Source organism: Penicillium solitum, assembly GCF_028829755.1.
Source record: "Penicillium solitum strain IBT 25940 chromosome Unknown utg000005l_segment0_segment0, whole genome shotgun sequence".
Classification (NCBI taxonomy): Eukaryota; Fungi; Ascomycota; class Eurotiomycetes; order Eurotiales; family Aspergillaceae; genus Penicillium; species Penicillium solitum.
Window position 1 is genome coordinate 624,822 of NW_027072125.1, and position 22,890 is coordinate 647,711.

General features: G+C 49.7%; 10 protein-coding genes across 10 annotated transcripts; 4 read left to right on the forward strand and 6 right to left on the reverse strand.

The window, feature by feature from the left end:
* Positions 1-360: 360 nt before the first annotated feature.
* N7455_007831 (condensin subunit SMC2) lies at positions 361-4,145 on the forward strand (the record flags this gene model as incomplete). The annotated part of the gene is made up of 5 exons (XM_040960219.2): positions 361-387; positions 440-480; positions 569-2,726; positions 2,779-3,153; positions 3,207-4,145. 5 exons carry the CDS (start codon positions 361-363, stop codon positions 4,143-4,145), a joined length of 3,540 nt encoding a protein of 1,179 aa, XP_040809291.2.
* Positions 4,146-4,516: 371 nt separating this feature from the next.
* N7455_007832 (CUE domain-containing protein) lies at positions 4,517-5,518 on the forward strand. Its single transcript, XM_040960259.2, has 2 exons — positions 4,517-4,899; positions 5,030-5,518. The coding sequence occupies exons 1-2, from the start codon at positions 4,621-4,623 to the stop codon at positions 5,321-5,323; spliced, it is 573 nt and encodes a 190-aa protein (XP_040809309.1). The 5' UTR covers positions 4,517-4,620; the 3' UTR covers positions 5,324-5,518.
* A 159-nt stretch (positions 5,519-5,677) lies between these two features.
* Positions 5,678-6,629, reverse strand: psf2 (DNA replication protein PSF2; the record flags this gene model as incomplete). The annotated part of the gene is made up of 3 exons (XM_040960253.2): positions 5,678-5,795; positions 5,869-6,455; positions 6,516-6,629. 3 exons carry the CDS (start codon positions 6,627-6,629, stop codon positions 5,678-5,680), a joined length of 819 nt encoding a protein of 272 aa, XP_040809335.2.
* Positions 6,630-6,856: 227 nt separating this feature from the next.
* alg10 (dolichyl-P-Glc:Glc(2)Man(9)GlcNAc(2)-PP-dolichol alpha-1,2- glucosyltransferase) lies at positions 6,857-9,134 on the forward strand (the record flags this gene model as incomplete). The annotated part of the gene is made up of 3 exons (XM_040960230.2): positions 6,857-7,796; positions 7,850-7,987; positions 8,050-9,134. The coding sequence occupies 3 exons, from the start codon at positions 6,857-6,859 to the stop codon at positions 9,132-9,134; spliced, it is 2,163 nt and encodes a 720-aa protein (XP_040809308.2).
* A 309-nt stretch (positions 9,135-9,443) lies between these two features.
* Positions 9,444-10,643, reverse strand: N7455_007835 (serine hydrolase domain-containing protein; the record flags this gene model as incomplete). The annotated part of the gene is made up of 1 exon (XM_040960215.2): positions 9,444-10,643. The coding sequence occupies one exon, from the start codon at positions 10,641-10,643 to the stop codon at positions 9,444-9,446; it is 1,200 nt and encodes a 399-aa protein (XP_040809285.2).
* A 2,481-nt stretch (positions 10,644-13,124) lies between these two features.
* On the reverse strand, positions 13,125-14,776 carry N7455_007836 (rRNA-processing protein PWP1; the record flags this gene model as incomplete). Its single annotated transcript, XM_040960240.1, has 2 exons — positions 13,125-14,484; positions 14,538-14,776. The coding sequence occupies 2 exons, from the start codon at positions 14,774-14,776 to the stop codon at positions 13,125-13,127; spliced, it is 1,599 nt and encodes a 532-aa protein (XP_040809282.1).
* A 233-nt stretch (positions 14,777-15,009) lies between these two features.
* N7455_007837 (COX assembly mitochondrial protein) lies at positions 15,010-15,406 on the forward strand (the record flags this gene model as incomplete). The annotated part of the gene is made up of 2 exons (XM_040960267.2): positions 15,010-15,043; positions 15,129-15,406. 2 exons carry the CDS (start codon positions 15,010-15,012, stop codon positions 15,404-15,406), a joined length of 312 nt encoding a protein of 103 aa, XP_040809351.1.
* Positions 15,407-15,925: 519 nt separating this feature from the next.
* On the reverse strand, positions 15,926-17,026 carry N7455_007838 (rRNA-binding ribosome biosynthesis protein UTP23; the record flags this gene model as incomplete). The annotated part of the gene is made up of 3 exons (XM_040960252.2): positions 15,926-16,728; positions 16,793-16,882; positions 16,939-17,026. The coding sequence occupies 3 exons, from the start codon at positions 17,024-17,026 to the stop codon at positions 15,926-15,928; spliced, it is 981 nt and encodes a 326-aa protein (XP_040809296.2).
* A 644-nt stretch (positions 17,027-17,670) lies between these two features.
* On the reverse strand, positions 17,671-19,286 carry N7455_007839 (PP2C family serine/threonine-protein phosphatase). The gene is made up of 2 exons (XM_040960233.2): positions 18,677-19,286; positions 17,671-18,608 (listed from the first exon to the last, which is right to left on the reverse strand). The coding sequence occupies exons 1-2, from the start codon at positions 19,150-19,152 to the stop codon at positions 17,891-17,893; spliced, it is 1,194 nt and encodes a 397-aa protein (XP_040809278.2). The 5' UTR covers positions 19,153-19,286; the 3' UTR covers positions 17,671-17,890.
* A 1,312-nt stretch (positions 19,287-20,598) lies between these two features.
* Positions 20,599-22,651, reverse strand: N7455_007840 (uncharacterized protein; the record flags this gene model as incomplete). Its single annotated transcript, XM_040960275.2, has 3 exons — positions 20,599-21,630; positions 21,724-21,951; positions 22,016-22,651. The coding sequence occupies 3 exons, from the start codon at positions 22,649-22,651 to the stop codon at positions 20,599-20,601; spliced, it is 1,896 nt and encodes a 631-aa protein (XP_040809276.2).
* Positions 22,652-22,890: the final 239 nt, after the last annotated feature.

Here is a 22,890-nt window from a genome sequence, read left to right on the forward strand (position 1 = left end):
TTCCCGATCATTATGAGTGAATTGGCAAAAAAAAGGAGCCTTGCAGAGTCAAGACGAACGTGACAAGGTCCTTGGCTGATATTTCACATCAAATATACAGAACCAAGCTTCTGAATGTCAGCCAATAAACAAAATTTGGGTAACGGAGAGTTTTAATCTCAAGTCGCCGAGGGCCATTTTTCCATACTTCGATATCACGTGAGAACAAAGCCCCCGCGCTGACATCAGCAAAACGACGCCAGACCCAAATGGGCAAACCATCAACAGCGGCTGCGGCAAAACAATCAATCCCCTCCACTTCACATCTGGCCGACCTATGCACTCTGCTAGCGAGCAGAACGCCGTTTCGGAGTCGCAACCATGAGGATTACAGAAATTGTCATAGATGTGAGTCTCAACATTGCTCTCTGGCTATCCATAGCGCTAACTAGGTTGTTAGGGCTTCAAATCGTACGCTGTGCGTACGGTGATTTCGGGATGGTATGAAATCCTCCGCGTCAAAGCATGGATTAAACCATGGCTTTGATGCAGTCTTGGGATGATCGGGTTTACTAATTGCGCAATGTAGGGACGAAGCTTTCAACTCGATCACCGGCCTGAACGGCAGTGGTAAATCCAACATCCTCGATGCCATTTGCTTCGTGCTTGGTATCACCAACATGACCACAGTTCGCGCGCAAAACCTCCAAGATCTCATCTACAAGCGCGGCCAAGCCGGTGTCACGAAAGCCAGCGTTACAATCGTTTTCGACAACCGGGATACCGCGAAGTCGCCGATCGGATTCGAGGAATATGCGAATATCTCCGTCACTCGACAGATTGTGCTAGGAGGCACAAGCAAATATTTGATCAACGGCCACCGCGCGCAACAGCAGACCGTTCAGAACCTGTTCCAGAGTGTCCAGCTGAATATCAATAACCCCAACTTCCTCATTATGCAAGGTCGCATTACGAAAGTCCTGAACATGAAATCGGTCGAGATCCTGTCGATGATCGAGGAGGCAGCTGGTACACGAATGTTCGAGGATCGAAGAGAAAAGGCGAACAGGACAATGGGAAAGAAAGAGTTGAAGCTGCGCGAGATCGAAGAGCTGCTGAAGGAAGAGATTGAGCCTAAGCTCGAGAAGCTTCGGTCGGAGAAGCGAGCCTTCCTCGACTTTCAACAGACGCAGAACGACCTCGAGCGCTTGACCCGACTTGTTGTTGCCCATGACTATGTTCGTGGCGGCGAGCGATTGAGAGTTGCAGGCGAAGAGTGCGAAAACAAACGCAACAAGGCACAAGCACTCGAAGATAACGCGAACAAACTGAAAAGTGAAATTGCTCATTTGGAGGAGGACGTGAAACGGGTGCGCACAGCTCGCGACAAGGAACTCCGAAAAGGCGGAAAATTCCAGGGGCTTGAAGATGAGGTCAAGAACTACTCGCACGAGTTGGTCCGACTGACCACGGTCTTTGATCTGAAGAATGCAAGCATGGATGAAGAGAAAGAGAAACGACAGACTATTCAAAATACTGTCTCTGATCTTGAGAAAGTCTTGAAGGAGAAGCGCAAGATCTACGAGAAGCTGCAGGCCCAGTACGATACCGCCAAGGCCGAGTTGGACGCACAGAATGTGGAAGTGGAGCAAAAAGAGGAACTGCTTCAGACATTGCAGACTGGTGTCGCATCAAAGGAGGGCCAAGAGAGTGGTTACCAGGGTCAACTGCAAGATGCCCGTAATCGTGCAAGCAATGCCGCCACAGAACAAGAGCAAGGAAAGCTCAAAATCAACCACCTTGAGAAGCGAATCAAAGAAGAGGAGCCTCGCGCAAAGAAGGCAAAGGAGCAAAACTTGGGGCTTTTGCGTGATCTCGAAGGGTTGAAGTCTCAAGCTAGCAAGCTGGAGTCCGAGCTGACCCGGCTTGGATTTGAGCCTGGGAAGGAAGAGCAAATATACCAGGAGCAGACTGAGCTTCAACGGGACATTCGTGACCTCCGCCAGCGGGCTGATGGCCTTAAGCGGCAGGCAGCGAACATCGATTTCAACTACGCAGACCCTCATCCCAACTTTGACCGGTCGAAGGTCAAGGGTTTGGTTGCCCAGCTTTTCACCCTCAACAAAGATCAAGTCCCGGCTGCGACCGCTCTGGAGATCTGCGCCGGTGGTCGTCTTTACAATGTGGTCGTGGACAGCGCAGAAACCGGTACCCAGCTCCTTCAGAAAGGAAAGCTGCGTAAGCGTGTGACTATCATTCCCCTTAATAAGATTTCTGCCTTCAAGGCCTCCGCGGAAAAGATCGGAGCTGCACAGAACCTTGCCCCCGGAAAGGTTGACCTTGCTCTATCCTTGGTTGGATACGATGAGGAAGTTCTGGCGGCGATGAACTATGTCTTCGGCAACACCCTTATCTGCCAGGATGCCGACACAGCTAAGAAGGTAACATTTGATCCGTCAGTTCGGATGAAGAGTGTCACGCTAGAGGGAGATGTGTATGATCCGTCAGGAACACTTTCCGGTGGAAGTTCCCCTAATTCCAGCGGTGTTCTCGTTACTTTGCAAAAGCTCAATGATATCACCAAGGAACTGCGGACCAAAGAACGACAGCTCGCGACTTTGGAAGATCACATGAAGAGGGAAAAGAAGAAGCTCGATTCCGTTCGCTCTATCAAACAACATCTGGATCTCAAGAACCACGAGATTAAGCTTACCGAGGAGCAAATTAATAGCAACTCTTCTTCTTCGGTATGTCTTCCTCCTAATTTGTTCCTCGCAACTTACAACTAACCCGAACTAGATCATTCAAGCCGTCGAGGAGATGAGAGCAAACATTGAACAACTCAAGAAAGACATCGCCGACGCTAAGTCTCGCCAGGCTGAGGCATCCAAGGATATCAAGCGAATTGAGAAAGACATGAGTGAGTTCAGCGACAACAAAGATAGCAAGTTGGAGGAGCTACAGACAACGCTCGATAAACTCAAGAAGAGCTACATCAAAAATTCTAGCTCGGTCAAAGAGCTGCAGAAAGAATTGCAGACTTCCAGATTAGACTCTGAACAAGTTGGAAGCGACTTATCCGCGGCCGAGGAGCAATTGGTCGAGTCAGACAACACCCTCAGTGCTCAGGTAGAAGAGATTGAATCACAAAAACGGGAGCAAGCGCGGCTGAAGGTATGTGATGCCCTTCCAACACCACTTGATAATTATATAACTGACAATTCTAGGATGCCCATGACATCGCACAGGCTCAGCTAGACGACGAGAGGGCCAAGCTGACCGGCTTTGACGAGGAGTTGCGAGAATTAGAACAAGCAATGAAGAGCAAGTCGTCTCAGATCACCGAGGATGGACTCGAGGCGCAAAAGCTCGGTCATCAGCTCGAAAAGCTCCAAAAGGATCAGCACATTGCTAGCCAAGCCGTGGCACACATGGAGCAGGAACATGAGTGGATTGCGGATGAGAAGGAAAATTTCGGACGTGCCAACACTCCCTACGATTTCCAGAACCAGAACATTGCCGAGTGCAAATCTACCCTACGCAACTTGACGGAGCGATCTCAAGGCATGAAAAAGAAAATCAACCCGAAGGTCATGAACATGATTGACAGCGTCGAGAAGAAGGAGGCTGCTCTGAAGAACATGATGAAGACAGTTATCCGCGACAAGCGAAAGATCGAGGAGACCATCATGAACCTGAACGAATACAAAAAGGAAGCTCTCCACAAGACGTGGGTCAAGGTGAATGGCGACTTCGGACAGATCTTCAACGAGCTCCTACCGGGAAGTTTTGCGAAACTCGACCCTCCCGAGGGCAAAGACATCACAGATGGTCTCGAGGTCAAGGTGTCCCTGGGCAAGGTCTGGAAGCAGAGTCTGACAGAACTGAGTGGTGGCCAACGATCACTCATTGCTCTCTCGTTGATCATGGCGCTCTTGCAATTCAAGCCCGCGCCAATGTACATTCTGGACGAGGTCGACGCCGCGCTGGATCTGTCACACACGCAAAACATTGGTCGACTGATCAAGACCCGTTTCAAGGGTTCTCAGTTCATCGTTGTCTCGTTGAAGGATGGCATGTTCCAAAATGCCAACCGTATCTTCCGCACACGGTTCAGCGAGGGTACCAGTATTGTTCAAGCGTTGACTCCTGCGGATTTGAAATAAGCATGCACATGAGGTTGGTTTGTCTATAGTTTCTTTCTTGGTGCCGGTGGAGTGTGAGATGATTATGTCTGGCCTTTGGTGTTTGGTTGTTTTTGGATGGGAATGGATCTCTGTCTTATGAATAACGCATGGTAAAGACTATTTCGATTTCTTCACAAGTATACAATATAAACGTACAATATAAGTGCCATAATATATAATAGTCGCGGAAGACAAACTTCCAAACTCGGAAACTCCGATACCCGGCACGTGCCCGATTCTCGACCTGATCCGTGCCACCTTCCAACGCGCATTGCGATTTCATTGAAACTTCCCCCCATTGCGCCCATACCTAAGTATCTCATCGGGGCATCACTTATATTAAACCATATCCAACTCGAGGTCTTGACTCTCGCAGACCCGCTACAGTCAGATACCAACATCTGGGACCCTGAACGCCTGCCTCAACTTGCGCTCCGCCAACACAAGACACAAGATGACAGACGAGGAACCTTCGCTGAACATACCGTCGCTTCTCACTTTAGCGGTTGTATCGTACTTTGTTCTCCGGTGGTTCTTTAACCGCGATGAAAGCTCCGCGGGAGGAAACCGAGGTCGGGGGCGTGGCAATGCCGTCGACCCGGCACAGGTGGAACAGATCGCGCAGATGTTCCCTCAACTGAGCACACGGGATATAATGTGGGATCTGCAGCGTAATGGGGGAAGTGTTGCCGCAACGACAGAGCGGGTTCTGACTGGACGGGGCCTGGAAACAGTATGTGCTACGCTGATGCTGTCATTAATCTCCCCCGCCTTGGTCTTCTCCAAGACAAAGCGATTTGGTTGCAGGCTTCAAACATCAACTTCGAATTGATATACAAGCAGTAGCTAATCCAATCTCTTAGCCCCCTCCTTCCTTCCAGCCTCAGGTCGCAATTCCCCCCACCAACATCCCGCCGACGCAGACCGCCACGGCCGCACCCGTGCCCAAAGCAGACGCACAAGACTTGATATCTCGGTATAATCTGAGTGCAAAGGCCGAAAGCCCTCCTACAGAGTCACAACCCGAAACACCTTCCAAGTCCTCCTGGTCTCAGAATAAAGAAGAGCGCCAGCGGATACTGCAGAAGCGTCGGGATGATATGATCTTGGCAGCGCGGAGGAAGATGATGCAAAAGAACCAGGGCGATGTTCAATGATATGAGAATTATCATGCTCACCTGTTCGACAATGTGACATTCTGTACACTGCTTTTTGACGTCGATAAACCTGGCCAAACCCGGCACCAGTGTTTCCTCGAGGCCGATATACCCTCTCCATTCTTTCGGTTTGATTTCGCGGCATAATTCCTGTATTAAAGCGTTCGCATGCTGTATGGTGTTAGTTCAAATTGGAACAGTTTCGATTATAACCGTTGGTCATTGGATCCGGAGGGTATATTGGATTATATACATGAAAGTCGTTTTGGGCATTGGTCTGCGTCACATATGCATCGAATAACTCCAAATGAAAGATACCCCCAAAACAGGAAAAACAAAAATGGTCTCAAATGCTTAGAACTCCATATAATCTTCTTCTTCGTCGTCGTCCTGGGTGCCATCGTAGCCACCATTTGCTCTCTGCTCGGCCATCTGTTCACGTCGAGCCTGTTCCTTGGAGGACCCAATTCTCCTATGAGCCAGTTAGCAACAAATTTCCCCATATACTCGAATATACAAGTATCCGGGAAAGAAACCAAACATACCGAAGACCATCCACCACGCCAGTAACAAATCCTCGCTCTTCTCCCAGCTCCATAGAACCGACACCTGTCAAAGCAACACCACCGCCACCGGTCGCCGCAGCATCTAGCACATCAACACCAGACCTCATTTTCGCCATGCGCACCTCGCGCAGGTCCTTCAGCAGTCTCCGAATCTGATCCGGGTCCACAAGATCATCGCTCGCGGCGTCAAGCAGCAGATTCCCAACCTCAACCCAGTGAAACGGTAGTGAGGGGGGATCCCGCGAAGAGGTCACGGTCTGGGCTGTGTTTTGAGGCAGGAAAGGCGGCGCCGCATAGTATCGATTGCCATCTGGGGTATACTGCGGCCGAGCAGATGGCAGGGCATCGCGGTCCAAAATGCTAGGTTGACCAGGCAGGGGAGGAGGTGGGGAGAAAGCGTTTTTGTAGTCTTGGTGCTGGGACTCTACTTCTAGGATGAGAGCTAATGGCTCTGGGTGTAGCCATGTTGGTGGAATGATGTTTGCGCGGCGTTGGTGTTTGAGGAGGAGGGCGAGCCAGAGGGGGAGGGACGCGCGTCGGGGTGGGAGGAGAGGTTCAACAGGGCCCTGTAGATGGTTAGCTTTGGGGGAGTTCAGATGAATTAGTTGGAAGGCGCATTCACTCACTCCTAATAGTTCAAGGCCTTCTAGACGCTGGCGGGGCACAATTGTCACTGTTTCCATCTCTGCCAGGAAGGCGATCTCTGAGGCCGTGACGCCCCGAGGAAGAGGGAAAGCCATTGATAGTGTGTATAGGAAGGTGAAGGCGATTTAAATTGTTATGAGAGTCGCAATCTCATCGTTTTTCTTGGGATGATATAGGTCGTCTTGATCGTGGTCTTGCCCGTTTGCTTTGCGTTTCCTTTCGTTTCGCTTTTTTTTTGGCCCTTCTTATTTGACGATTGTGCTTCTGCTCCTCAAATGTTCAATTGGGTTTTATTAAATGTCTTCTTTCAAGTCGCGTTGAGATGGTGACTTCGAAACGTTCAAAACGTTTGAAACGTTTGCATCGGTCGAGCTCCGCAACCTCCGACTGGGACTCCGAGGCCGACGAACTGCAAATCGTCTGGCAACTTCACTTGTTTGCTGCGGATGATTATTTGGATAGCATGGCCAATCCTCCAGAATCAGATCGCAGCCGGAGTGCTCGATGGTTGGTTCCGTTTTGCTTGGTCTTGATTCCTCTCTGGGTGAGTCTTGTCAACAAGGCTGTCCCCGAACCCTACCTCGACGAAGTCTTCCATGTCCCGCAAGCACAAGCATACTGGTCGCATAAGTGGACGAAATGGGATCCGAAGCTCACAACACCGCCGGGCCTGTATTTGTGCTCATACATCATCTTCGCTATTGTGCTGCTGCTACGCGGATCCCCGACAAAGCTCACCCCGGATGTCCTGCGCATGACGAATGTCGGTGCGACAACAGTTGTTTTCCCTTGGAGACTGCAAAAGTTGCTTGATACCCTACAGAAAACGACAAATACTCGGCCATTGGGAGCGAACGTGTCTCATACCGTGCTGAACATCTGCTTGTTCCCCCCGCTGTTCTTCTTCTCTGGCTTCTACTACACCGATGTTCTTGCTTTGCTGATTGTCGTGGAGGCATACAATTGGGACTTGAAGAGAGACGCAGAGAGAGACCAGCAAACCGATTCCGGTAACGACACGAAAAAAGCGCCTCGCAATGAGATTTTGGAGACATTGGGATTCCTGGCTTTCGCGCTGGCTGCACTGGTTTTCCGACAAACCAATATCTTCTGGGTCTCGGTTTTCCTAGGTGGACTCCAGGTGGTACGCAAGATTCGAAAATCTGCCACGCCCTGCATGTCATCCAAAGCGGCAACTATCGTGAAGCAAGGCATGCAGAATGAGGTGTATGATCCTCTCGTTTCGGAGGCTTCCTTGGAAGGTAAATTGATCTGATATGAAGCAATCAGGGGGCCATGCTAACCCAACATCTAGATTACCTGAAGACCGCTATTTCACTTGCGACTGTCGGCCTGAGACAGCCTTTCTCTCTCCTCGTTTCTCTCATTCCTCACATCATCGTCCTTGCGGCCTTTGGTGCATTTGTACTTTGGAACAACGGAGTCGTCCTAGGTAAGAGTGACTTGTGTTATTATATCAAATGCGATTTTTTACTGACAGCTGCTATTCAATAGGCCACAAGGAGTTCCATTCCGCGGGTATCCACCTGGCTCAGATGCTCTACATCTGGCCGTATTTCACCTTCTTCTCATGGCCGCTTTTCCTCATTCCCCTGATCAACATTTTGGCCCCAAAGCCGCTTCCTCAATATTTGAACCTCGGCTTTCCGCCGAAACAGAGGAAATATCCCAAGCTCATGGCAGCCCTAATTGTGATCCCGCTTATGCTTGCCGTGGTCCACTTCAACACCATTGTGCACCCCTTCACCCTTGCTGATAACCGCCACTATGTATTCTACGTGTTCCGAATTCTTTTGGTTCACCCAGCAGTCAAGTATGCTGCAGTGCCGGCCTATTTCCTCTGCGGATGGGTCGTGATCTCCGCATTTGGATTTACCACCATCCAACGTCCGCCCAAAACTTTGCGAGTTCAGAAATCTGCCCCAGCTGTGCCCCCGGCTCCAACTCTGGCTCCAGCTCCAACCCCAGCAGCTCCAGCAGCTCAAGAGCCCAAACCCACCAAACCTACTGTGCGCAAGCCTTTAGAGGCGCACCAACAACCACCAAAGGGAACGAAGAAGCCCAACCGACCCATTAATAAGAAGACCAAGAAGGCCGATCCACCAGCAGAGACCAAGGCGGCTGAGCCAGTATCAGAGACCAAGAACAGTGATCCATCTCAGCTGCCAGCAGAGATTACGGATCCAAATGATCCCGCGGTCCTGGCCAGGGTCCAGCAACACATCTCCACGCGGCAGAGAGAATTACTGGAGGCACCACGCGTTAGCTTTGTCCTTATTTGGCTGGCCGCTACTTCTCTTTCGCTCATCACAGCACCCCTTGTTGAACCCCGCTACTTCATCATCCCGTGGGTTATGTGGCGTGTGCATCTTCCACCTCTGCCGTGTCTGCTCAGGGACCGGGAGACTCGTCCCCGCACAGAGGAAGCTAAGCGCCGCTCTGACCTCATTATCAACACCCCAAAGTTCGTGGAGACGGTTTGGTTCTTGACCATCAATTTCATCACTGGGTATGTCTTCCTGTACAAGGGCTTTGAGTGGCCGCAGGAGCCTGGCAAGACTCAGCGCTTCATGTGGTGATCTTTCTGCCTTTTGTTTCATTTTAATATTCCTTTTGGCCTGCCTTGGTTTGGTCCCTTGTATAATAGAAATAGAATTTGCTCGAATACTTTCCAAAAGCCATTGAGTTTTGTGTGGTGTGTTATTAAACCTAGATTTGGTATATCATGTATCCAAGGCGAGCTTCATCATCGCTCGAGGGGATCGTAGACTGTCGATTTTATCTTCGACAAAGAGAGAGTGATACGTACAGATCCCGTATTGCAATAAATAATACATATGTGCCAAATGCGAAACGAGGAAGCCTTTCCTCTCCATCATCAAGTATATCTACTGCTGATCCTTCCACGCAGTATATTTGGTGTAAATATCACGGCGGAAGGTTTGCTTCAATTCAGCCAGCAAGTCTCCATCGACCGGCAGCGCAGCCTGGAGGGCACCAACACCACAGAGGTTGTTCTTCCGATCAATGAACCAAGTAAGCGTCAAGCCACCACCCCAAGTCAACGTCCGCTCGCCATACCAACCATCAACATCCTCAAGAGTCAGCAAACCGCCCAAACCATGTCCAACCTTCGATTCCAGATCAGTCCCAACGCGGAAGGAAGACCCAATAGGGCCGGCAAGCGCAGCTTTATGACTAGCCGCCGCTTCCTGGCCAAGATGTTGCTGGAACATATTGTCGACGGTAGCAGCATCGAGCAACTTGCCATCATTAGCCAACAGCGAGCGCAGAACCTTGACAAAATCCAATCCGGGCAAGAACAGCCCATGACCACCAAAGTCACCACGGCCGCGCAAGTTCATATCGCCGCCACCACCGAGAGCGGCACTACCAAGAGCACCGGGGTCGCTGGGGTTAAGATCGACGAGACGGGCGCGTAGATCCTCACGGGTAACAGGATAGAACTGAGCATCTGTAATACCGAGCGGATCAAAGATACGCTTCTGCATGAATTCCAACAACGTGCCGCCGGTGACACGCTCCACTATACGGCCAGCCCAGTCAAGACCAGGCCCGTACATCCAGCCAGTACCGGGCTGGAAGCTGAGTGGGTAGTTGAACAATTCCTCGACGGGACGGGGTTCTTGATTCTCGGAATTGCCGAACTGCGCACGCCACTTGGCGATCATCGGGTTCAGGAAGAAGTAGGTGGTGCCGGAGGTATGTGTGAGCAGCATTTTGAGGGTGATAGGACGGGCTGGTGGGTCGAACTGGGGACTTCCGTCGTCGGCAAAGCCGGTGAGGACATGCTTAGCAGCGAGCTCTGGGGCGATGGATGACAGGTCGCCGTCTAGAGTTAGGAGGCCATCTTCGACGCACTGTAAGGCGGCGATGGTTGTAAAAAATTTGGTGGCCGAGGCTGTGTACAGCACGTCGTCCAGTTGCTGTGGCTTCTTCTCACCCGAGAGCAGAGTGCGCTCTCCCGATGCCTTGTTGTATACGAAGTGGCCTTCAGCATCAGTGGCACATACTACAGCGCCGTTGATATTGCCGGCGTCGATAGCGGATTGGAAACTAGCATCCATGTTTTTTTTTGGAGAAAATGGTACTGATGCAGAGGGATTATCTAGTTAGCAGGAGGAAGGTTTAAATAATAGTTAGGCTATGTACGGAATACGATCGTTGCGTAACTGGTCATCTTCGGGGTCTCTTTTTGGATACTCGGGGTCGGGCTCTGCCGCATCACAGATTAAAACAGTAGGCGGTCTCATCCAACGCCACCCACCCACCATATTACCCAAATGGGAAGGCGGTATCTTTATGCCATAAAGTGAGGTTAAAATGAACTGAACGCAGCCATCTGTCGCCCTTCGGGGCATACTGGTCAACTGAAAATATACAGAGAAGATTAGCATGTTCCGTGCACTAGGTTGACATGTATGATCAAAGAGAAGCACTTTTTTTAAAAAAAAATTCACGCGACCTCATATACGATGATAAAGTATCGGCTTTCTACGCATGTTGTATAGGGGTCACGTGTTGTCGCCGTTCAACTCTTGCGCGTTGTGGTTGTGCGGTTGTTTTTTTGGAGAACATATGTACCTTATCCCTCCTGAATTTGATATAAATCTACAAGTCGTAACATATTTGGAGTATATGGTTACATATACAGGTTTTATTATGAAAGCACGAAGAATAGAATATCAGAGCAAGCAACAATCAGCTAAACTACATTTTTAATGCTGGTTTGAATAGAATTTGGTTTGACCTGACCTTGTCCTTTGGCTATTAACGCACTATCCTGGTTAACCAACCAATCAGCTGGGCTTGTGGTTTAGTGGTATAATACTCCCTTAGCATGGGAGTGGTCCGGGGTTCGATTCCCCGCGAGTCCATTTTTTTGGTTTCCTCGAGTCAATGGGTGTTGGCCCTAAGTCGCGAGATTATATATATTCTAAAGTGAAACACTCCGAAGTTTAGTACTCGCTCGTGACTAGACAGTATCTACTTGAGTGTTCTTTTTTATTAAGCTGAGTGGAGTTGATTGAACTCAGGAATTAACGAGAAGCACAAACGACGGCCAGTTGTAGGCCAACCCCATACAATACCATCCTGGCAAAGGGAACACTGCTAGAAGCTATCAAATGGAAAACTGGAGCTCGTCGATCCACTTGTTGAAGGAAATCGTGTCCCATTTTTCATCATACAATCCAACACCCGGGCAGGAACCAAAGCGATGCGATCTTCGCCCATCAAAGGGGTCGATGGCCTTGAACCTTTCCTGTTGATAATTCCACAAATAGATCTCAAGGCGTTCTAGAGTAGAGTGGTCGTGTAGATATGAGCAAACTTCTCGACAGATTCGATTCACAATCCTTGGCTTGAGTTTCGGTTCTATGGGAAGGGGAAAGCGTCAAATCACTTTCAGATCACTTGTTTATGCTATGAACCTAAGATACAACCTTCTCAGAGTGTGTAAGCTCATTTCCAGAACCTCAAACGAAGGTATGCTGATTAGGAAGTGGTTCGGTGACAGGACTGATAGATGAGAAAATCAAAAGTTTTGCGAGATACAATCAAATTGTATATCCGCTGGATTAAGGCCGGATTTCAACCAGTAGAGGGTAGCGTGACTTGAACATGCGAGGCGCATAGTGAGATCTAGACGCTTTATGCTGGTGGCTGCCATAGAGCGGAGCGGTAACGACCTATTTATCTCTATTTTGGGGTGATACTTCTTTGCGTTCCGGACCACTGGTTCCGGTATAGGGAATCTGGGCGCTGCCCGAGCGAAGAGTAGTAACGGCTTGTTCTTCGGTCTCTTGCAGCGATGCTTGTTTTCCGTCTGGGTCGTTGGCTTTAATTTAATTGTATCAGGAAGATAAATTTATAGAGATGTCGAGGTGCATGGTGATTGTGAGATTGACTGAGTGGATAGTTGAAGAAGCCAGGTCCTATACTATGGATTTGGGAAAACCCAAGAGAGACATCGCGTGAAAAACAGTCAATAAGAGATGTCCAAATTGAAATATAGTAAATTTCCCCTGTTTGTGGTTAACCCTAGAAGAGATAAGAGATCCCCAAGGAATGTAAAGCCAAATATTACCCTTTCCACTACGAAAAGTGGCGAGTTCAGATACGATGTACATATGCCACATGGGGTCTGTTTTAAAATAAGGTTGTGCATGTGGGTCCGCTAAAAGGATCAAGCCAAGCTAGGGCCACGTGCTACGGACATTTCCATGAACCTTGGAAGTTATCCATGGATACCTATTCCGCAGGCAATGGGTAAAGGTAATAATAGCCAGGCACCGCGTCATGGTAGAGTGCATTGCCTCAAATAGTTAGACTATGTCGTAGAATATATATTGGATATTCTCTCAAGACGGTACTTGTACTTGCTAGTTATCCTACAACAGACTTCTACACTCCCTTAAATGTCATAGAGATTGTTCTCATATTTCCAAAACTTCATAACAGACTAGTCATTAACATGCAAAACCCCACAGCAAATCTATTTTTTTGACGCATATGAAACGGAAGGATCCACGGGTATCTGTGTCCATCTAGTCTTCATCCATCGACTCCCATCCATCACCACCACGAGGCTCACCCTCATCACCATCCTCCTCCTCGTCATCATCAGAGTCATCATTATCAGCACTGATACCAACAGTGCGCTCCTGGACATCACCAGCAAGGTCAGGCAGACGAGACACAAACGCACGACGAACAGCGCCGTTAGTCGAAGCATCCCAGATCTGCACATTACCCTTGCTACCAGCAACGGCCAACCGGAAGCTGACCTCCTGGTCGGGAGCGAAGGTAGTAGAGAACACCTTTCCGACCTCGAGCTTGCGCGTGACAACAAGAGTGGGCTTGTCATTCTCGACGCTCCACAGCTTAACGGTCTTGTCTGTTGAACCGGTCACCAGGAAGCCGGGGATGGAGCGGTTGATATCGAAGGATGAAACGGAGGAGTCGTGTGCTTGCAGAGACCAGACGGGCTTGGACTCGGCGGGGGTAGCGGGGACATTGCGCATATCGTAGCGGTAGACCATGCCACCGTCGGTGGTCACGTAGAAGTAGTTGGAGTCGTGCGAGTCCCAGCGGACACACTCGACGTCGGCGTCGACGCCCCAGCGGGCCTGTGCGTCCGGTGCACGCATGTCTGCTGCCACGACGGTGCGGTCGTAACTGCCGCTCAGCAGGATGGTGGACTCGGTTGGGTGCCAGTCTAGTGAGCAGACCTTGTCCTTGTGGTTGGAGTAGGACTTGGCGCAGGTGGCGGTGTTGAGATCCCAGAGCTTGACGGTCTTATCGGCGGAGGCGGAGGCAAGCAGGTTGCGGTGCTGACGGTTGGCGGCCAGCGCCAGGACGGCATCGATGTGGTACTCGTCGTTGGCCTTGGCCTTCTTCTTTTGCTTCTTCTTGGTCTTCTCGGCGTCCTGGCCACCCTGTCCGAGAATGGCGTTGGGGTACATGCAGTCCACGACATCAAGATCCCAGATCTCGATATCGGGCTCCATGGTTCCGATAGCCACGAAGTTTCCTTGTGTCCGACCTTCTGGGTTCTTGCCAACGGGGATATCAAGCCACTCGGTGCAAAGCGGGATGCCGGGCAGCATGATGTCGTGGTGCACATAGAGGTTGTCTGCTTTGTCTTCGTAGACGTAGACCTCCAAGTGTGCAACTTCATCCTCCACCTTTCCGGCCAATAGAAGGTTGTCGTGGGGCATAATCTGGAGCTCCTCGCGTTCGTCATCATCCTCGTCCTCGGGGATCACAAGGTATGGGTCCTCCTCGTTGGGCTGGTGGTAGGCCAGGGATTGGACATTGCCGAACATGGTGACCTTCTCGCCATCATCATCGATCTCCTCCTTGTCGTAGTTATCCATGTCGAATTCCTTCAACACATCATCATCGCTGTAAATCCGATTAGCATGAGTTGAATCCTCACTGCGCTTAACACCACTCACTCCTTTGCCTCGGCACCATTGGCAGAGGTCTTCTCTTCAGTATCATCCTCCATAGCATCATCAGCCTCATCTCCAGATCCTTCCTGGGCAGCATTCATATCGTCCTTCGCATCCTCAAGCTGCATGCGCGCAAGCTTAGATATACGGCCCATCTCGGCCTCGTCAATCTCATATTTGGTAGGGAACTGGGCAGCGACACCGCGCTTCACCCATGTCGTAGTCGTAATCATGGAAGACATTGTGAAAGTGTTGTGACAAAACTGATCACACCCGTCCACTTTTTTTTTATCGGGCGATATTTTTTTTTATCGGTGTGCCTGAGGGGCTGTCCGCCCGGCAGAATCTGGCCGATCTCCTTACCGCCCGGGCGTTTTGCGGAACCGCCATGTTCTTCCTTTGCGTTGATCGTACGATTGAAGTTGCAAATTGTCTTTCAAGTTGTTCTGTATTTCAGCCTAATACCACCGCAATCATGCATTCTCACCTCCACACCTCTTACAACGTCAGTACGTCGACTCCACCTTACCCGGAAGATCCATCCAGCCATCCCATCCCGCTTTATAATTGCCAATACTGACGCATATCACACAGATTGCGAAGAGATCATGACTGCTCTCGATGAGTGTCATGCCAAGGGATTTATACACAAAGCCATTGGAAGCTGCAATGATATCAAAGTCGAAGTGAACAAATGTCTCTCCGCAGAGCGATTCGACCGCGCAAAGCGCAACCGAGACGAGGCCCGCAGCAACCGCCGACGTGTTGAGGAGATCTGGGCTAAAGAGCGCGAGCTTGATCAAGGGCCTGCGGTGGCGGCGGCTGCTGCTGCTGCTGCGAATGCTGCGGCGGCTAATGCTGCGAAGCAATAGACCGTGCCGTGACATGAGCATATGCCATCATGTTTGGGACTGGAGTTTGGAGTGTGCTTTCTATGGCTATTCTTTGATTTGGCTCATACCTGAAAAGACAGCACTGCTGCTTGGTATTAGTGGCAGCCTCTCCGCATGGCCTCGATATTGCAATTCGACTGGGGGATGTTCTCATGAGAATGCACGGGGACAAGCAAACCGAGGCCAAATTATCTCCTCTCATTTCATCGGGGAAGGAAATTTGTACGATATCTGAACATGTAAATATATATACGACCGACTGGCCTTTACTCTTTCCTGTGTTTTATCTGGCAGCAATCCCAAACACTTAATCTACGCTATACTTGGGGTTATAGTATCTATTGAATGATATCAGATGTACATTACTATTCTATACATCAGCTGAACTTTTAGATATAACCCATCCGATCTGAACGCCGCACCCTAAGAGTGAAATAAGGTTGAGAATGCATGCAATGATAACCAGCATCATGAGTCGCCTGTGCCATAAAGATTCAATCAAGCGTCGACCTCCATAGCCTCATTAGGCTCGGCGGCCTCCTCGAAGTCTTCACGAGGACCACTCTTAGCATGACGACGTTTCCTCTTAGGCTTAGCCGCGGCAGTATCCTCGCCATCATGTTGCCCAGTAGCATCTGCGACATCAACCTCCTTCCGAGCAGCCTTATCCTTCTTCGGTGCAGGCGTATCAACCTTCTTCTTCTTCTTCACGCTGAGAGGATTAGGCGCCTTGACCTTAGGACCGCGCTTCTTCTTAGGTTCCTCCTCATCAGCACTCTCACCATCAGCCTCGCCATCTCTCTTGCGCTTGCCGAGCATAGGATCCACATCCAATCCAGCGCGGAACTTCCCACGCTCATGGCCGTCCCGCACCATCTCGGAGGGACCGCTCATCGGCTCGAGAACCATAACCGAGCGCTTGACGTAGATGATAGGCACACCGGGGATGGAGCGGGCAGCAGAGCGCAATGCGTGAGAACGGCGCATAGCTTCCTCTTCTTTACGATCCTCTTCTGTCTTCCGTCTGCGGGGCTGGTTCTCGCTATTGTTCGTCTTTCTCAAGATTGGATCCGCGCATGCGAGAATGTAGTGCTCCTTGTTCTTCTTTGAGTCTGCGTTTGGTGAAAGCAGTGAGAGGAGACACTCGATTTCGTCGATGGGCGTGGAGTCCGCGTTGTGCGAGCAGTGGCGGAGCGGGAGTTCTGTGGGAGGGGGAAGAAAGAGAGGTCTGTATGGCTTTTCGGTTTTGGGGTTGATGGGTTGTGCGGCCATGATAGCGGCGAGAGAGCACTTTGTCAATACTGTGAGATGGTTAGATTGGATGCATGGTGGCGGATGAGGACTTTGGAGTTCGGTGCGACTCACGAGGCTTGACCTTGCCTTGGACTGTTCGTTCAAGTGCAGGAATTAGTTCCATTCTGAAGGAGTCGGTGGCGCGAAGGAAATTCGAGTCAACTGTTCGAGCGCAAGTCAGTACTGTACATCAGAGCAATGCATTGAATGGAACATACCCAGAACCTGGTAGGCCTCTCGGAAACCAAAAGTGAGCTCATACTGGTGCATAAGCTTGCGATACTTCTTTGAACGTTTGGCCCTCATTGTGAATGGTGATTGTCAGGTATTTGAAGATTGAATGCAGCAAAAGACATGAGCTTGTATGTCGACCGAAACTTTTTTCATTCTGCCGGGCGGGAGCAGGCGGTGTTGTGGTCTGTGCTGAGGGAGAGGTACCCAGTACTTCATTCAAGTGGGGCATCTAGCCTTGAAATTAAGTACCCTATACTTTGCATTTACTGATATCCGCAGGCTTAAAGATGAGAATACAGCATACTATGTATTAAGTCGAAGATATTATATTAATTGTTCTGTTTAGACTGAGGATGACTATTAAACCATGGACAGACAAGCCACATCGTGCCAGTAATGGAATCCCTCATAGGCGAATGCACAAGGAAAAAGGTCTCATATGGTAGATGGGGTATTAGATAGGTAGGAATCACCAGCTTGACGTGTTGGCAGTAGGGATTTCACGTGTTGGCAAACCACAAATGCGCATTCTGCGCTGGCCATAGAGTCTGAGCCGGTGGAAGACACGAATGTATGGGCAGTATGATGATGACCAGGCAATCAAGTCGCGCTGAAGGACCGGGGAAAAGATATGAAGAAATCTAGCCGAGGTAGAAGTCATTTACCGGTCCTTGGTGGGTGTCTGACTGCAATGCACATCTGGCTCCTGATTCGACAATTGCAAGGCATCATTGCTGCGTAATAGCGATGTAGTTGGACAAGCTTTCGGCAATATATATGGGCATCTAGCATTGATGCTAGACCGAGAATAGAAGCCTGCCTCGTGGTCCGAGACTCGGTATCAATGAAGACTGGAGCAAGTCTGAGACAGACGCGGAATTCAAGATCGGCGGATATTTGTGAAGGAAAATCTGATCGAAAACCAATGGCTGCGTCTCATCCGTCACTTTTCTTGCAGGATGCAACCACGACGGAGATATCGTCCATCTTGCCTCCTTCAATAGCCAGACCCTCTTCTACTGCCTTCTCCATGAAGGGACTCTCCGCAAAGGGATCCCGGGCGATCGTCAGAGCAGCATTAAGCAGTTCCCTGGCGACATAGACATTGCGATCATCAGACAGATGATCATGTTGCGCAACATCTTTTGGCGCCGCGCGCGCTTCCTCCCATTTGCCAATACTGTCCATGACGATTTTCAAGACCTCATGCTCCCAGAGGTTATCCATAACGCCATCCGAGAGCGCCAGGACGACGTCGTCTTCCTGCACCGCGATTTTAGACAGAACTGCATCTTTCCGGGGTGTGTCGATACTGTTTGTCCCAAGCTGCATGGGACAATCGAACCAATGCCACTGCTCTGCAGTGCGGAAAATGACTTTTTTCTCGCTTGGTCGAATCACGAGGATCTTACAATCGCCGAGGTTCGTAACGTAAAGCAATGGCTTCTGTGCGCCGTCTTGTTCCTTGGTCCAGTGTAGTATGGCAGTGGCCGAGGTTGTCGTTCCGAGCCACTCGGTAGGAGATGTGGTTGCCCGCAGGGTCTCCTCGTATGCATACTGCAAGTATCCGACGGGGTCGAGGGTAGATACGCGGTGGTCGACATTCTTTTCGACCTCTAGGGCCCAGAAATGTAATAGAAGTCTAGACCAGAGTCTGTATTTGGCAATAAAAAAAGTTAGCGATGGTGGCATGATGTGCAAATTGAGATTGAGACCACTCACGCAGCATGACCACGAGGTTTGGTAGCCCATGCGCCTACGCCATCGTCGACGCCTATGAAGTTCTCCGCAACGATGATCGCATCGTCTCCGTTATTCAAGCCGCGGACTAGCTCGCCCTTGACGGATAATCTCTTATCCTGGCTTAGCCCGTGTGTTGTCAAGGGATCGGAGAAGGAGGAAGACGGTGGGGAAAGGAAAGGAGGAGGGAAGGGTCGTGAGGGTCGTTTGGCACATAGAGCGTAGCCAGTCTCGAATCGAAAGGGCGCTTTGGGGGAAAGGAATGGCTGGTCGGGGACGGGAGTGGTGATGCCGTAGGAGGGCCACACTGCCGCGTGATATGGCCGTGCGGTACTCGGTTGTCGGAGGCGGGCACCCTGGATCGGGGCTTGATTTATGCTTATGTTTGCGATCCACTTGCTAATGGACGTCCATGATGATGATAATGAATGTGACACGGCCGCTGCTTTGGTCACCATCCCTAACTTGGCTCTCTGTGCACCAAGATGGGCTCGGCGAATGGGTTCTGGGGCATTAAGGCATGAAAAGTGAAGAAATGAATGAGACAGAATACGAGAAGAGAGTAACTAGAAAACCAAGTGTTGACTCAGACCTGGGCTTGAGAGCACCGAGAAAAGAAAAAGTGCGACTCACCGGTAAAGGCCGAGAATGTCTCGAAGATTTCACTGGTCTGCGCCGCCGACTGTACCTTACACTACGGAGTATCTTTGAGAATATGAAAATCATTCAACAACTCAGTATTCCTGACATTTATCCCTTTTTTAAATACTTGTATATTTCCTTATTTCTGTTTAATTAGTTTAATTAGTCCATCTATCTGTTTTATTCAAAAGAATAGTCGATAATACAAAAGCCCCGCGGCTCTTAGGGCTATGTTTACTTTATCTATATCCTTGCCGATCTTATGATCCTCATCACAACTTGTTTATATCCCTGAAGATCATGTTTCCCCCTAAATTACAGTTATTGATGTCGCTCTATTTACACGTATTGCTCCAGAAGACAAACCAGAGCAATCTCTTCGTTTAAAAAGCTATCAGCTAAGCTAGCGTGGAGATGCAAAATGCTCTCAAAACAGACTGCAAAAAGCACATGGTTAGCAAGAAATCCAAAGAGCGGAATCTGATTTATATGTCCACTATGGGGTTATTAGCGTGAAAATAATATTAGCCGGCCTGGCGCCAATCGCCGAGCTGGGGAATACTTTAAAATACCCCGAGATACTGGTGAAGATGGGTTGCTTGTTAATGGGGTGGTGGTTGGATATAGCGATGCATCTGGAGGTATTATTACCAAGGTAGGGGCCCCGTAAATCCAGGTGATTCAAAATGTATCACTTATGATGGGTTCCTGAAGGTGCAGCCCTCTGTTCTGTTGTGGTTGATGAGCTTGGGCCGTCGGATATGGGATAGGCGAGTCTGTACGAAACATTAGGTAGCAGCTGGGGCTGAACTAATTTCATTTGGAGACTGGATATGTAGACCTCTCGTGTGGCTTCCATCAAATAAATGACATGGCTCATGATCAGCTTCCGATATCTGTCAAATGATGTTATTCGCCCTTCGGCTTCCTCCATTATTACTTCCCTTCGATGGTTTCTCCACATCGAACACTTTCCCTGTGGGGTTGACGAACCTTTCCTCCTTTTCATTGTCACCCTTTTCTTGTTATTTTCGCTTTTTCCTCCTTTTTTTGTATCGTTTTTGAGTTGCAAGTTGAATTCCTTTTGGATGGTTCTCATGAGACTCGGATGACAGAATACCCACATTCTGGGCATCCTTCCTCCATTTGGATTATCGTTTTAGTTCATAGACTGAACTAGAACTCATGAGTCGTGAATCGTAGCCGTAAGTTTAGTCGTAATCGTAATCGTAAGTCGTGGCGGAAGTCACAGGACTGCAATTTTAGAGGTTTGCCTGGGTGCCATTCCTGGGAGTCATCTCACGTTCCGTGGAGATCAACAGAGAGAACAATTCGAAAGCATTGCCCAATTCATTGGCAATATCGGTGGCCTTAACATCACGGTTGAGCTGAGCCAAGCCATCGAAGAACATGCGAGCAGTAGTAGAAGCAGTAGCAGCGAAAGGAGGTCCATTCTTTCTGTATGCAAGACCGCGCTTGGTCGACATGATGCGTACAAGGCGTTCCGCGCAAGGGCAGGGGCGCTGCACCTCTAGGGTACACTCCAAGGAGCATGAACAGATGGAGTTGCAAATGCACTTTTGCTGTCTGACAAGGTGGTAAAGACCAGGGGCGGATGACTTCTTGCGCTCTTCTCCGATGCATGTTCCAAGCTCTTGAGCACGCTTAGACAAGCGCTTATCCGCCACAATCTGTGTGTCCCAGACAGCCATGCCAATATCTTCCGGGTAGATCCATGGAAGCTCCCCGACTGGAATGTCGGCACGCGGAATAATGACTGGAGACATGGTGAAATACTTCTCCGACATTGCTGCGATGATCTCTGCTGGGATGGAGTCGAAGCATGGGATCAGTCCTTTCCATTTCTGACAATAGGATCCGTGACGATAAGAAACAGTTCTCTTCGCAAACGGGCGATATCCGAGGGCATCAAAGGGGAGATCATCTGGATTTGGCTTTTTTGCAACAACCTGTTTGATGTATCCTTGCTGAAAGTGGTCAATGACATCTCTCCGACGGATTGCGCAAATCTCCGGAGAGTCCAGTACATCCTTGAACGCTATGACGATGCGGTAGAGATGATCAGCCTCTGGCATAAGGAATGGAAGCTCGATTCGCAATGCACTAGTGTCGATTCGGAAGGAACCGCAGAGCTCAATGCTGGCCAGCTCAATCGTAATGCAGGCGTAGAGGGCATAATAGAGATTTTCGACAGTGTCAATCAGCACAGCGATCTTCTGGGTGCGCACGTTTTGCTCGCTGCGTTTGATCCAGTATTGCAGGCTGGTCTCGGGCTAAGAGGAAAAAGTCGGTGTTAGCAGTTATATCTCCAAGAATCGAGAGATACAAGTATGGGGCAGGAGGAAAGTTATAATCTAAAGACATACCTCAGCACCATAATACAAGATGATTGTTTCCATCATCTTCGACACAGTGTACAACTTGCCGAAAATGCGCACGATGACACCGAGATGAATCGATTCTTCCACAGGGTCCATGTTCTCGGGGGCCACAACCTTGGTTGGAGAGGTGGGCGAGGGCATCGATGGGACCATGACCCAGTCGTCGCTGCTGACGGTGTAGAGACGAAGGTGGCGCTGGCCGCTAGACGCAAGCTATCACAGGTTAGGGTCAATTTTTTGAAAAAGTCACAGCAATGCATGGAGCCGAGCCACTTACCAATGCCTCAGGAAATTCCCATCTGTCACCAAACGAGCCAAACTCCAGGGGCGTTTTCGGCTCAGACTCAGTCGTGGCGGAAGTTGAGGAGACCATGGAAGGCATGGTCGAGTTGCTGACCTGCCGTGACTGACTGGTGGCACCGCCTGAGATCAGGGACAATGCTTCCTCCACGATTGACTGGCAGTATTTGAAGAAGCGTTGTTTCATCTGTTCAATCTCTTCATACGGAGGATTCTCTCCATCTTTGACACGGGCACAAGCATCTTCCATCATAGCCTTAGTGGCCTGGGCATAAGCATCAATACAGTCCTTACCCCGTTGGAAAAACAATTCCAAGTCCTTTCCTGAGCGCAGAGCATTCAGACGGGCCTGGGAAATGGTAGAAGCCATTGCCAGAGGATTCAGATTAGAGTCGGATGCCATGGAGAGAGTTGGGAGGGGAGTAGGTGGGAACATGAATTCAGAATAAATGGGGGACTCGTTCGACACGGGGCGTTTGAAACGAGGATAGACCACCTCGTCCTGGGTGGGCTCACGGGGAAGCTCTGTCTCACGTGTAGGTTGAGCAGACTGTGTTTGTGCCTTTCGTAGTTTGGACAGGGCAGCTCCCCATAGACCGGTTTTGGGTGCCATATTGTGTTTCACGTATTTTCATCGCAAGAGTTTCAGAAGTATGAGATTATTGTAGAAGGAAGAAAGAAGAGAAGGGCGACAAACAAGAATATGAGTGTTTATATGATTTGTTTCAATTCCTAGTCTTCGTTTCTTTCATACTAACAATCGAAGTATAGCGAACGCTCCACATTTGGAAGGTGCGACGCAGCTCTGGAGACCCCGGAAACGCAGGGACTTCAACTTTAAATGTAAACGGA